The 13654-nt window shown below is 42.2% G+C and overlaps 1 protein-coding gene across 3 annotated transcripts in view; it reads right to left on the bottom strand.

Moving 5' to 3' along the window:
* Positions 1 to 25: 25 nt before the first annotated feature.
* Positions 26 to 13654, bottom strand: part of ERGIC2 (ERGIC and golgi 2) — a 44379-nt gene continuing 30750 nt past the window's right edge. For all 3 annotated transcript variants that reach the window (XM_015422526.1, XM_015422527.1, XM_015422528.1), the window contains 6 exons: positions 11921 to 11976; positions 9540 to 9638; positions 7484 to 7581; positions 5923 to 6085; positions 3907 to 3986; positions 26 to 1020 (listed from right to left, as the gene is read on the bottom strand). In XM_015422526.1, coding sequence (XP_015278012.1) covers positions 955 to 1020; positions 3907 to 3986; positions 5923 to 6085; positions 7484 to 7581; positions 9540 to 9638; positions 11921 to 11976 — 562 coding nt within the window. In that variant the 3' untranslated portion in view covers positions 26 to 954. The remainder of the gene's footprint in view (positions 1021 to 3906; positions 3987 to 5922; positions 6086 to 7483; positions 7582 to 9539; positions 9639 to 11920; positions 11977 to 13654) is intronic.

Raw genomic sequence — 13654 nt, 5'->3', positions numbered from 1 at the left:
TGGACCTGTCATTCCACTTTGCGGACGCCTAGAAGTCTGCCAACAATAACTTCAGAAGCATTTGAGGGGAGGAGGGGTTGGAAGAAGGATCAGGAGAGTAGATCAAGGAGGTGGCTTTACAAGAAGTTCGAAGGTACCTCCAGTATATGACTCTATAAATGACAGAATTGCCTAGATTTTAATCACCTTCAAAGAATGCTGGTGTGGCTTCCAAGGAAAGAACCTACAGCTTCCCTAGAGGATTTACAACTGTGGATTTAACAAGCAAACAAGGGTATTCCTTGCCCTACCTGGGTTTTTTTTCCCTCCTAGATGTGAATGGGTTTGTTTAAAAATATGCTAAAACTATTTTTTAAAAATGTACAAACTTCATCCACACAATCTATTCCCAATACTATACCCTCGTTTGCTTGCTTCCTTGCTTCTTTTCCATTTTTGGGATTTCCATACTTAAATTCCTATAGGCATAACAGGAACAAACAAACAAATCTTACACCCTAGTTTTGAAAACATAGCCACAAGATGTCCAGTAGCTGTTCCTGCTAATTTTCTTTGCTACACTGCATTCCGAACACACACATCCCTCTAAACTTTACTCCTCTGTACATTAGCTTTCATGGGAGTCTGTAGCACAAGAAATTGGGAAACTGGTCTATGTTGATATTTCAATGGCTAGTGGAATTTCCTGTGAAACTGTTTGCTTTGACTGTTAACCACATCCACACGACAATCCTGTTCCTTTAAGAAGAGGTTGATCTCACGGGATTTCTTGGCCTCTGTCTGAATTCCAAAAGGAGAAACACGTCACACAGGTAGGATTTTTTTTTAAAGTCTTGTTTGTTTTTTCCTGCTCCCGATGAAGCACTGTCTCAACATATTGCACAATGTTTTTGTTATAAAAAATGTCTTCTGCATCAGGCAGAAAGAGAGCAAAAACAGTTTCTGCAGAAGGTGCTAATGCATAGTGTCATCTGTCGTGAGAGGTACGTGGTTGTTTAAGTGACCATCTTGATGCGTGACCTAACAAAGGAAGACCAAAACAATTCATGTCACTAATTACTTGCTGTCCACCCAATCTTACTGTACACAAATATTTATGATTCAGTGGCAGAGTACAGTGAAGATCACAGGCTTAAACCCCCCCCCAGCTAGAAGTATCATCTCAGCAAGCAGGACGGAGGCAGCCTTTTCTGTGCCCTGGGAGACCAGAGACACAATGCTGGTCAAAGGAGATCCCTGGACTTCAACTTGTGGGTCAGGACCCTCAGGGTGGTCATGGAGCAGGGATGTAAGACTTTAAATGTTTAAATGATAAGGACTTGTTTACCATTAATATATTGTGGCAAACATTTTTCAAGTGTTGGAAAACCAGCAAAAGGTTTCCTGTGCATTCAAGTACCATCTGGGCCTGCAGAATGGGTCGTTTCCAATGCTGCCCTTACTGTTCACAGTCCACGCACAAGTCAAATATGAAAGGACAATTGTTAATGTTGTTAACAAAAATCAGTAGCGGATCTGATGATATGTCAGACTACATAAGATAAAAATTCAGATGGTTTAAACGGTTGTTCAATTAAACAAAACTGACATCCCTATCACAGAGCCCTGCCTGCCAGGTCACAAAACCCCTAACAGAACTGCCATTTTCTTTCTTTTTCTTTCTTTCTTTTGCTCCCTTTTGAGAAGGCCTGCTGCACAGTGAGTTAGGGCACCATGCTCCCTGCCTGTCTTTGTTGAGAAGAGCAGCAGGACTGTGAGGACATTCAGTGAAGGAGAAGATTCCTCCATGGTCCTAACCCCTTCACTTGTTCCTGACTAATAGAGATGTTCACTCAGTTATTTTCCAGTTCAAATATATACCTGAAAAATACCAGTAAGATATTTTTCAGAAATGTTTGGGTATCCAGACAATACTCGGGATTTTTCAAAATACTGAAAATCAGATCCCAAAATGTTCTGGAAATATTCAGGAATATCTGGGAGTATTTGCAGCCAACATTTTTAGTTTTCCCAGATTCCTTCAGTTTTACAATGTGTGTGTCTGTGTTACTGTTTTGCCAGGTCTGGCTGCATTGGTGCTGGCTTGACTGGTTGGTGGGACTTGGATTCTATGGTTGACATTTGTTCTGTTGGGCTTACAACAGTGTTCTCTTACGTTCATCTGGTTTGGATTGTCTAATTTAATATGGATTGTGTTGGACTTGCCACGTTGCTCCTGGGCTTAGCTGGCCTTCTAATGTTTGACATTGGTTCTGTTAGGCTTCCAAACAGTGTGCCTTGTTTAAGCTGGTTTAGCTTGGATTCCCTGATCTGGCACTAGCTGTGATGGGCTTGCCACATTAGCCAGTGGGTCTGCTGGGATTCTCTGGTTTTCCATTCGTTCTGTTGAGCTTGTTGGTTTGATTTATATTTGGTTGCTCTTCTGTGTTTTGCTATAAGATTATTTGCCCTGGAGAAAGCATGGAATTTTTTCCATGTAGAAAACCATGGAGACAAGTAGAATGGCTGGGGGCACCTTGTTCAGAGGCCTATAGAATTGGACCCCTTGATCCAGTCTGCTTGAAACTTCGGAGAGTCTTTAATGGACAGGCAGGACTAGGATTCCTATACATTTTGTGACATTTGTTTATAAAACAGCCATTCCAGCTCCCTACAGGGAATAACACATCCCCAAAGTTTCAGAATTCCAAAAAAAACCCCCAAATTCAAATTCTGAAATGGTATTGGGGGACATTAATAATTAGGAATGCCTGTATTTATACCTTTCTCAATGTCTGAAATATACCATTTTTTTCAATAGCACACCCCTGCTCACCACAGTACATCTTCTTGGGTCTGCTTTGTTTTCCCTGCACCTGTTTCTTTACGTTTCCTGCTCATGGTCCTGGCCATGATGCATGTGAGATCATAACTCTAACCCCAATCATGTCATCTTACACATGTCATGTGACTTCCTGTCACCTGCTTGCAGTTCAGTGGATTCAAGGTCCAGAGAGGTCTATGAAAGACCACTGGAGATTACAATACTGAGCTAATAATAGAGGACCAATAGCGAGACTCAGTATACACTTGATTCATATGTTCCATCTTCTGAGATGCATCAAGCTCCTAGTTGTCTATTAAGATGCATCATAACTGGTGTATATTTAGTTATGGAGATTTTGGCAAATAACATTTCAATCCAGACTCAACAAGAGCTTTGCAATCCGCTTCAGGGGATATGCAAACTGCACTGTAAGAATCAGTCATAAGTTTCTAGCCCTCACAGTATTGGAGGGAGAAGGAAAGCCAGAAACTTGAGTACAGTGGCTGGTGATGGTTGAGAACTCGAGGGGGACCAGACTGAACAGTGGTTTCACTGGTCATAATTGCTATCCTTCTATCTCCCTCCCAGGGCTACTACTACTGCCTGCCCTGTGGCCCTATTTTCTACTAACCTCATTTTTCTCTGAGCTTGTTTCTGCTTGTTCTGGCCAAAAATCCTGAGTTCATTTAAAAACTGGAATCTTCAAAGCAGAAGGATGCTAACTGACTAAGCATATGTAAAAGTAACTGAATCGTCTGATTTTCCTTCATGCATTTTGTTGTCAGACTGGGTTCACACTATTTAAGGACGCTGTGGACCGTGTTCCTTCTGAGATGGATTTTAACAGACAAGGAGCAACCCACATGACTCATGATCGTCTTCTCACCAGTGGAAACAGGGGTGGGACAATTTCACCGATTTCCTCCTTCTCACTGCAGACTCCACTGACTAAGGGGGCACAATTTCAGGGTTCACAGCAAGCTGCAGAGGGAGGGAGGAGGCAGGAAATTCTGCTTCGGTAAGTGCCCTTCCACTAACACTGTATAAGATCCACCCCATTATCTTTCAACATGAATGGACATTACACAGAATACACTTACAGATGTAGATTTAGAAGAGCCTAATTTGAAACGGCAGCAGACAATTTCCACAATGAATCTTCCAATGCCATGTAAAATTCCTGCAATGTGAGAACAGGTTGATTGTTTTTTGTGGGTTTTTTCTTAAAAAAAACCTTCCCAGTTCAAAAAATTGAGATAATATTACATATTTGTTCTTGACACAGTTTTGGAATCACAAGGTGGAGATCCTTTTCACACATTATATAGAGGTCAGCCACACAGTATACACTCAACAGGGAACTAAAACCTGCCACAGTTTCCCAATGAATATACTTAAATTTATTTATTGAAGAGATTTTTAGCCTGCCCTTCTCCATGAAGAACTCAAGGTGACCAACAATGATAGCTAGAAACAAACTACAAACTCACATCAATTTAAAAACAAATTACAAACCAGTCACTGTTAGAATAGACAACAAATCTAACTAAATGTCTGGCAATACACATGTGCCATATTCACACTCTATACTTTCAAGTGTATGCTTAACACATTTGGTTGTACATCTTAAAAAAAACACCAAGAGTGTCAAGTGGCCTTTAGAAAGCATGAAGGTTCTCATGCTTTTCCATGGTCAAAGACGATTTTCCTGTACCCTATTAGATGATAACCACAACTGCAGGAAATAAAAACACATTTGGTGGCTAACCCAAATAAAACCTAAAGGTCTGTGTGTGATAGCTCATTTTGTGTCGATGTCTTCCTTAGCAGAGATCTCTTTTGTTTGAGCTGTGGTAGACAAGGAGATCAAAGAGCAAAACGGGGAAGAGGGCCATCACACTGGACCCTTAGTACACTTTAAACGAGGCAAAAGAGCGTCTGTCCTTTGTGTGCTCAAAAACAGTGCATCCACACAAGTGGAAGCGAGCCTATCAGCAAAGAGCTGCACCAGGACCCATGAACCCCCGCTTATTAAGTAATGCATTAAAATCACTACGTCATGGCCACAGAGCCCTGCTGCCCAAGCCTCTCATTTTTATACAGTACCATCAATGTGCATGGCAATGAAAGATGGATTGCTGCTCCAATGAGATTACAGTATTGGGGTTCAACAAAGACACCGACCAAGGGAGAGGCATGAGTGACAAGGGCTATGAATGATCAGTGAGTGCAATTTCACCTGAAGCACCAAAACATCTCACAGATGCCATAGGCATCCTTGGGGATGACAGCGAAGGTTCTGTTTATTCTTAGTTAATTCTTAGTTGCTTTGGCTTGACTAAAAAAATACACGGGATATAAGCTGATCACTGATGACTCTGTTAAGAGCCTGGGGGTTACACTGGATCCAAGATTACCACTGGAGAAGAAAGCTAATGCAGCTTTTCCAACTTTGTTTAGCCAGGAAGATGGCACTCAACCTTGGCTTGGCCAATCTGGCCACCCGGATCCATGGCTTGGTAACATCAAGATGAGAGTCTATTGTAATGCACTCTACATGGGTCTGCCCCTGAAATCAGCTTGGAGTCCAGCCTGAAGAGTTCAGGAAGGCTCCCACAATACTACCATTCCACAAACTATGTAGAACAGAATTGTTCAGGATGGCCTTTTTATAAAGGTAACAGGGCTATAATAGAATGGTTTGGGAAGGTGCTTTAAAAAGGAAATGGGACTGTGGGGACTAGTATTTATTATCCTAGTGTTGATACTTTAATACTTTTGTTTAACTTATCATGTCTAATACTTTATGATTTGTTTCAGATTTCCATAATCCTAGTGCTACCACATTGCTTATTAGATGTCTCATCCTGTTGACTGCATTGATTTACACAATCTGCCTTGAGTCTCAATAACTAAGGCGGACTATAAATATAAATTGTCTATTTAAATGACAAATTTTAAGTTCCTTACTTATTAGATGTTTGTCACCCATAGAACTACAGCACAAACAGACACATAAACAACCACCTCTGTCTTTCTTTAGTATGTAACTTGTTTTGCTTGCATTTTCCTGTTGCTATGGCACTTGCTTTTGGCAGTATCGCCTAATCTATTACCTGTAGTAGAGAAGATTCCTCCAACGATACCACAAAGTCTCACCAAGAACTGCCAGAAGGGCATGTGCTCTTCTGTGACTGTCACCATCAGGGAACTTATGTCGTATTTCATGAAGATTCCCGACACCCCATGGCTGCCAGCTGCGTGGTTGATCACCCTTTCCTGGAGAGCAACACAACAGGGAGGACAGATAAATCAGACGCAAACTTGTGGCATGGGATCAAACACAAGAAAAGGGAAGGGCTTCAAAATGGAAAATCCCATCTCCTTAGGAAAGATTAAAGAGAAGGTAGAATGCATTACTTGTGACAAACATCTATACGTAATATCTGTTTATGAAAAGTTGACATACTTTTTGGAATAGAATATTCCACCAAAGTGTACCTGAGGTATTTTTTAGCAATCAATCGATTAATCTTTATTGCATTAGCCAAAAAAGCCATAGCAACAATATAAAGTAAAATGCAAGAGGCCAAGAATGTAAAATTTGAAAAATAAAATAATAAAAAATATTCCACCAAAGTGTACCTGAGGTATTTTTTAGCAATCAATCGATTAATCTTTATTGCATTAGCCAAAAAAGCCATAGCAACAATATAAAGTAAAATGCAAGAGGCCAAGAATATAAAATTTGAAAAATAATAAAATAATAAAAATTGGACATTTTTACAAAAAGTATTAAAATACAAAGTCATCATTAAAAAATAATAAGAAGAAAGGAAGACCATACAGTCCAGAGACAAATTACAAATAACAAGAGACCTTAAAACCACAATAGAGGGAGGAGCGTACAATGATCACGATGCCATCTTGGACCCTCCCCTTGTTTTTTAGCTTTGCTTTTTATCATGTGATTTATCATAGAGTCACTTTAAATGTTTATCTTGTGGGTCTGCCCAATTTTGGTAGGGGTTATCTAGGTAAATAATTCCCTATGTGTGACATTTTAAACAGTGAATGTGATCTCTGCTTGCCCTTCAATGCGATGGAATGTGTGGAAGGACTGGGACCCACATGGGTTTAAGGATGTCTGTTCTTGACCCTACTAGGGCTTCTACTGGAGTGGAGAGTTGGCCTCGTGGGATAACAGAACTAATGGCAGCATACTGCCCTACTGCTCTCTGTTCCCTGTCTTTATGGTTGTACGGACCTCCTTAAATCAGTTGAGGAGAAAGGGAAATGCTGAACAGTTCAACCTTCCACTGGCACAACTTCAGTAGGAACATCCAGAAACGTCTAAAGACATTCCAGAAAAGAGGAAATGGGACGAGATCATGACTGACAGGAGGGAAGGGAACAAAGCCATACAGGCCTATGGAAAAAGAACAACACAAAAAATATCCACATGGAAATGATACACATAGGGGTTCTAAGCACAGGATAGGTGAATGTAAATATGGAAACATACAGTCTTGGCTCTATACATGATTTTCTCTCTATCCTTCTCTTTTCTTCTGGTTTGTAATGCAAAATGTAGAATAAAAATTGGGGGTGGGGTGGGAAAAGTAAGTAAATAAGTGCTACCATCCATCCTCAGGTTGTCCTTCACCACGGCCTTACCCTTTCTGTCACTGAAAACTGATGAGTTTCTGCTGAAATTTTAGATGTATGGAGTTTTGTTGGCACAACTGTGATAAAGTACTGGAACATCTGGTTGTCTGAAGGCAAAAGAAAAAGTCAGCCATTAAATCAAGGTTCAGCATCAAGAGGCAGACCAACAGTAATTTGTTGGTTTGGCACATCTGATGTTTTCAAAATCATAAACGCTCCTGGGAAGAAAAACGCAAAAAATGAAATAATTTCCTTGAAGCCGATAAATGAGCCAAACAACCTTACTTACATAAACTACAACTGATCAGACCTTCATTCTGCACTCAGAGCAGAGTGTGTCCAAGGTCCACGGCCTTTTGAACTTTGCAGATTGAGAGGAACGTAAGCAGCTGCCAAGGCCCAGTCTTTTGGTGGCTTCACTGCATTGTATATTTAACAAAACCCTTGAGAACTGCAGGGTTTACAGCAAGAAGGGAACTGTTAGGAGGAACATCTCTGCCAGCTCAATCCTCCTGGCTGAGTGTTTGCTTTCCCCTTCCTGTTGCAGGTATAAAACCCAGGCACGGCCAAAAGCAAGATGAACAGCAAGAGCCAAAGGACTCGGACTCTTGGGCCATGGCTCACAACCCAGGTCAAGAAGTGGGCTCACTATTTGGGTTGACTGGCTGATTTATATTTTTATATATATAAAGTACACACACACAAAGCCACTTGGGGAGAAAAAGCAAAGTACACATATTTTAATAGGGTCCGCTTGTTTTTTAGTGGCTTGTTCTAGTGACTTTATAGGAGCTGCGGTGGCTCAAGTGGTTAAGACGCTGAACTGCAGGCTGTGGAAGGTCAGTAGTTCAGCAGTTCGAGACCCGGGTGCCGCATGACGGAGTGAGCTCCCATCTCTAGTTCCAGCTCCTGCCAACCTAGCAGTTCGAAAGCAAGACATTGCAAGTAGATAAATAGGTACCACTTCGGTGGGAAGGTAACAGCATTCCATGCGCCTTGGTGTTTAGTCAAGCCGGCCACATGACCACGGAAACGTCTTCGGACAGCGCTGGCTCTTCGGCTTTGAAACGGAGATGAGCCCCGCAACCCTAGAGTCGGACTCGACTGGCTTTCGAGCAAGGGAACCTTTACCTTTTACCTTTCTAGTGACTTTGTTTTTCATGGTTCTGTTTTACAGTCTTAGTTGCAACCTGCCTCGAGCTGGTCTCTGGAGAGGTGGCAGGTACAATAAATAAATACATAATATTAATGACTACCTGTCTGAATCAGTCCGATCTTAGCTCTCCATGAAACGGCAGATAATACAACTTGTTCTGGAGCCCTGACTAAGACATCAGAGCTGCTAACAGAACACACTGGAAGTGACAGCATGTGTGTGCAGAGCACGGCTCAGGAGTTTTGGTTAGAGGTGCCTATATAAGAGTTCAAGTGGAAGGGTAGTCAGGAAACATCTGTGAAGCCGAATGCTTGCCCTGAGAGGTGGAGAATGCAGCCAGGCAGCTCCTGATGGCTTCTCCTTCAACACCATGTGGCTAGAAAGCAATGAAAAAGGAGGAGGAACTCCAAAGACCTCCAAGGAGCATCCCTGGGGATGACAGCCAGAGTGATGCGGTGGGCCCAGAGATGTGAGGAAATGTTCCCTGGTTGGCACACAAGACCACGGGAGGCCAGTAGGGAGATAAGCACACCCTCTTTTGATGGGGCAGGGTGCCCTGTGCACCTGGTGGATTTCCTGTCCAAAGCTGGGCTTTGCCCTTGGGCCTGGGGGAGGGGGCACATCGCAGATCAGTGGTGGGGTAGGGAACGAAGAAAACCTTCTGCAAAAACTAAACAGCTTTACATGGAGATGTTCATAACACACTTGGAAAAATACATACACACTCCATGCTGGAATAATACATTCCCGCTGTATGATAAAGGTGAACAAGACATCACACTTGCTCCTCCTCTCTAGTGTGAAGTAGAATCACTGAGTCACAGATTTGGAAGGGGTCATACAGACCATCTAGTCCAACCCCCTGCTCACTGCAGGATTAGCCTAGAGCATCCCTGACAAAGTACTTACGATCTGATGCAATCTTTTCTGTACCATCTAAAGGATTAATAATCCCTGGGATGAGCTCTCCAAAAGACAAATGATCTATCCTATGGGAGAAGTTGTATGCTGAAATACAAAATGTTGAAAAAGCCACAGAATTAAAGCTGAAACATCAGGATATCTATAGTTCCAACACAATTAATGGGCATATACCAAAAGTTGTACACTGCAATCCTAAACAAAATCAGACCGTTCTAAACCCACTGACTTCAATAAACTTAGAAGGGTATAACTCTCTTTAGGTTTGCACTGGTATTCTCCTAAACCATGAGTTTTAATAGTTCATTTCAAGACAGCAAGATTTCTATTATTATCCATACTTTTTAAGAAGTTCAGAAATGTGTGCAGTCTCCCAAGATGGAAGAGAGGAGGAAACAGTTGAAAATGTTGGGTTATGTTCTCACAAAGGTCTATTCCTCTTCTTTGGTGTTTGGTGTGGTGGTTAAGTGCGCGGACTTTAATCTGGGAGAACCGGGTTTGATTCCCCACTCCTCCACCTGCAGCTGCTGGATGACCCTGGGCAAGCCATAGTTCTGTCAGAGCTGTCCTTGAGATAGCAGTTCTCTCAGAGGGGGGGGAGGGGAAGAAGTTTGTAAGCCACTCTAAGACTCTGAGTGAAGGGCAGGGTATAAATCCAATCTCTTCTCTTCTTCTTCAACATTTGAATAATTGGATAAAACTGCACTATCATGTTTCATAATACTATATGGCACAGTTCAGACCTAAAACTAAAAACAAGGATTAGGAAATAGGTCTCTGTAGCCCTGATGTATGATATAGGCCCTTTTGTGATAAGGTAATGATAAGAAACAGGGCATTTTCTGTGGTAATAAAGAATACAGTTCCCTCAGTAATTTACCTGATGCCCAGCCTCTTAAATTGTAGGTACCAGGAAAAACCTTTAATTCACAAAAACATTTTGTTGCTTATATAGCTTGGTAATTGCCTCTTGTTCTTGTTGATTTAAATGGTTTTACTAATTGCGACTAAATTGCCTTAGTTAACATTATGTACTGCTTGCTGAATTATTCAAATGTGGTTTTATGCTGATGCTGCTTCTAACATTGGTTTCACTGGTATTTATTGATTTTATTGGTTTCCATGTATGTGTGTGTGTCTATTTACATCTTTGTATTCTTGTATGCTGCTGTAACAGACAGCAAATGGTTACTGCTTTAACCCAGTCTGAGAACTTTGAGTGAGAAGGGATTCAAATGGCATTCTACAGTTCAGAGTGTCAGTTAATAGTAGCAGTTAAGAATGACAGTTCTGAGTGGAGTGAGAAGGAGAGATAAGCTGAGTGAGAGGATCAAAGAGGATTCTTCATTAGGGAAGTGGGACAAGTACCCTTTCCTGAGAGAAATACCTCCTAGTGGAGGAGGTATGTGATCTCTATTAAGTGGCTAAGAAGGAAAATTGGAACTTGTATAAATGTTCCTGCCCTCACAAACTTAAGTATTTTTGAGACAAAGACAGTTATGCTTGTTTATTTAAGCAGTGACTGCCAAGAGATCTCTCTCCAGAGTTTAAAAGACCTGCCTGTATAACCAAATATCTACATAATTTTGACAAACTATCTGTTGTTTATATTTATGCCAAGTTATCTCATTCCTGTTGCCTGTTCACCCTCTAAGTCCCAAACCTGATACCTACCTGACCATTTCCCCTCAAAAGTGAAATAAAGCAATTTGTTAGTTTTGAATTCCATCAACCTCTGGTGTGCCATTATCAGACAAAGACTAAAGAAGGGTTTTAGTTGGTCCCTCAGTTCTCTAGGCTGGGTCAGCATATATCTATGTATGATTAAACAACCTGGTGGGACAGACAGTGAAACAAAGAACAAGAAATGGGACTGCCTAGCCAAAAAAATTGAAAAAGGGAATTTGGGAAGCAGGGAAACATTATAGCTGCTTAGGACATTTTTAAGAGAAATGGCTAACACACACTGTAAATAAAAAAATTCGAGCTTTCCCCCACTTTTTCTCCAGTCCCATTCTCCACAATTTCAGTGTCATACATCACTGGTGTCAAAATGGGTTTAGGAGCGTTTAGGAGCACAATAGTGTCATTTTGAGCACAACAGTGTCGTAATACCAAAGCTGAACAGAGAGGGTCAGACAAAAGGCACAGGGGAAGGTGCATATGATCCCACCACTTGACCCCCAAAAAACTGACTTTGGTTGTAGGTCTCGATCAGGCCTTTGCATGTGAAAAACTATACAGTATTCTTTTTGCCTGCAACATTGCAGAACACTTCAACAATGTGCAACATTTCTGACTACTATTAATAATCCTGGAAGAGCTCATTGCTAACAATGTCTCTTTGCAAGATAACAAAGAAGGCTTACACTCATGGCTCACAAGGGCTGCCAAATGTGCATGGCCTCTCGGATGGGGAATTGCCCTGAGGAGAAGAAAGAGAGAACAGAGTTTTAGAACCAAAGAATGCTATGAAACAGACTGTTTACAAACTTTTCAGAGCAGGAAACCAGTTTCAAGACAACACTTCTTTACAACACTTTCTCTCTTTTAAAAATGTATACAGCAGTGCATCAGAGGAACAAAGCAATTCAGCTCCTCAACACAGATAAGTTGCTGTTCAGACAATGTCAGGGCCTTGTCTAATAGCCATACTGCAAGCCAAAAGTGCTCTGTGACTTCACTCATTAAACTCAGCAGAACCATTTTAAAGAGGCTCCATGCTGGTTAGTGCACATGGCTTGCTATACAGCAGGCTTTGCAGTGGATACTCTTCTTGGAAAGCAGCAAAAGAATGGGGGGGGGGGAAGGGATACAGGACTTAAGATGCAGCAGCCCAAGGAAGAGATGTGGCTTACAGCCCACCACCACATCAAATAAATGGGTAACTTTCACGTTACTTCAGTGTAAGTTTATAAAACTTAAGAACCCAATAGCAGGAAGTGTAAAAAAGTCAAGGAATTCAGCTGCAGAGGCAGAAAAGATAACGATTTTTTTTATTTTGGTCTTCATGGGGGGGGGGAATCCCTGATTACATTAAAAAAATACAAAACATGGTTATGAAACAGGCAGAACAAGTAATGGGTTGATGGGGATAAAACAAAACAAATTGGACAGGAGAGAAAAGCAGCTCCGATTTGGAGAGACCAATGAGAGATAGGCCGGTAGGGACAAAGGTTTCTAAGACAGCTTTTAAAAAAAAAAATGGTTATGTTCTCAGAAAGGATACAAAACAAGAAGAAAAGAGAAGATGCAAAACAAGAACAGGGACTGAGAACAAGGCAAGGATGTTCCTCTTATATCTCAGCCAGAACAGAAGTATGTTAGCATGATCCAAGACCATTCATGTCTACCGTGCTGTCACATCTCAGAGTCTGATACACCCTGGAAAGCCCTAACCCTGGGGGAGAAAGGAGAGGAGCTGCTCTGGCTCACCCCAGAGACTCCTGACCCCGGGGGAGAAGGGAGAAGAGCTGGGGTCTGGCACATCCCGGAGAGCCCAGACCCTGGGAGAGAAGGGGGAGATCAGTGGTGCAGTCCTGCAGGAGGCAGCGATACAGCTGCAGGAGAGAGGGAAGAGCAAGGCCGGCCTGCAAAGGAAGCTAAGGATCAGATATGGGGGCTGACAGCCAGCACTAGTTCCCTGTGGAGTAAAGGCCTCCTTGGGGGAAAGCATCTCCTCAGGAGTAAGCCAAGGGAGGCAGGGACTGGGAATGGCCAGGAGAAGGGGGATGAAAGGCCCTAGGAGGATGCAGTGGTGGAAGCAGTAGCGGAATGACAGACAGGAAGCTGGGAAGGAGAATAACCAGCAAGGGCCTGTGGTCCCTGTGGTTGGGCGAAATTACAGCCTCACTGAGACCTGGGAGGCAGATATTCCTGCGGCTGGGAGAAACGACAGCCTCACTGAGGAATACAGCAGGTAGCACCCCCTAGGACATTCATGGGCCAGCCACCTCAAAGCTTCCTTTGCCAGCATTCTCTGCATTCTCTGCGCAGCAAAAAGAAAAAAATCTGGTATAACAGAAATACATTGTACTGTTGGTGGGTGCAGTTAAAAGGCACACGGAAGACATGAACCTTTCACTGCTGCCAGTCTAGTTAAA

The sequence above is a fragment of the Gekko japonicus genome, unplaced genomic scaffold (assembly GCF_001447785.1).
Source record: "Gekko japonicus isolate JY-2015 unplaced genomic scaffold, Gekko_japonicus_V1.1 scaffold1338, whole genome shotgun sequence".
Lineage (NCBI taxonomy): Eukaryota > Metazoa > Chordata > Lepidosauria > Squamata > Gekkonidae > Gekko > Gekko japonicus.
This window is presented reverse-complemented; position numbering and strand designations above follow the sequence as displayed.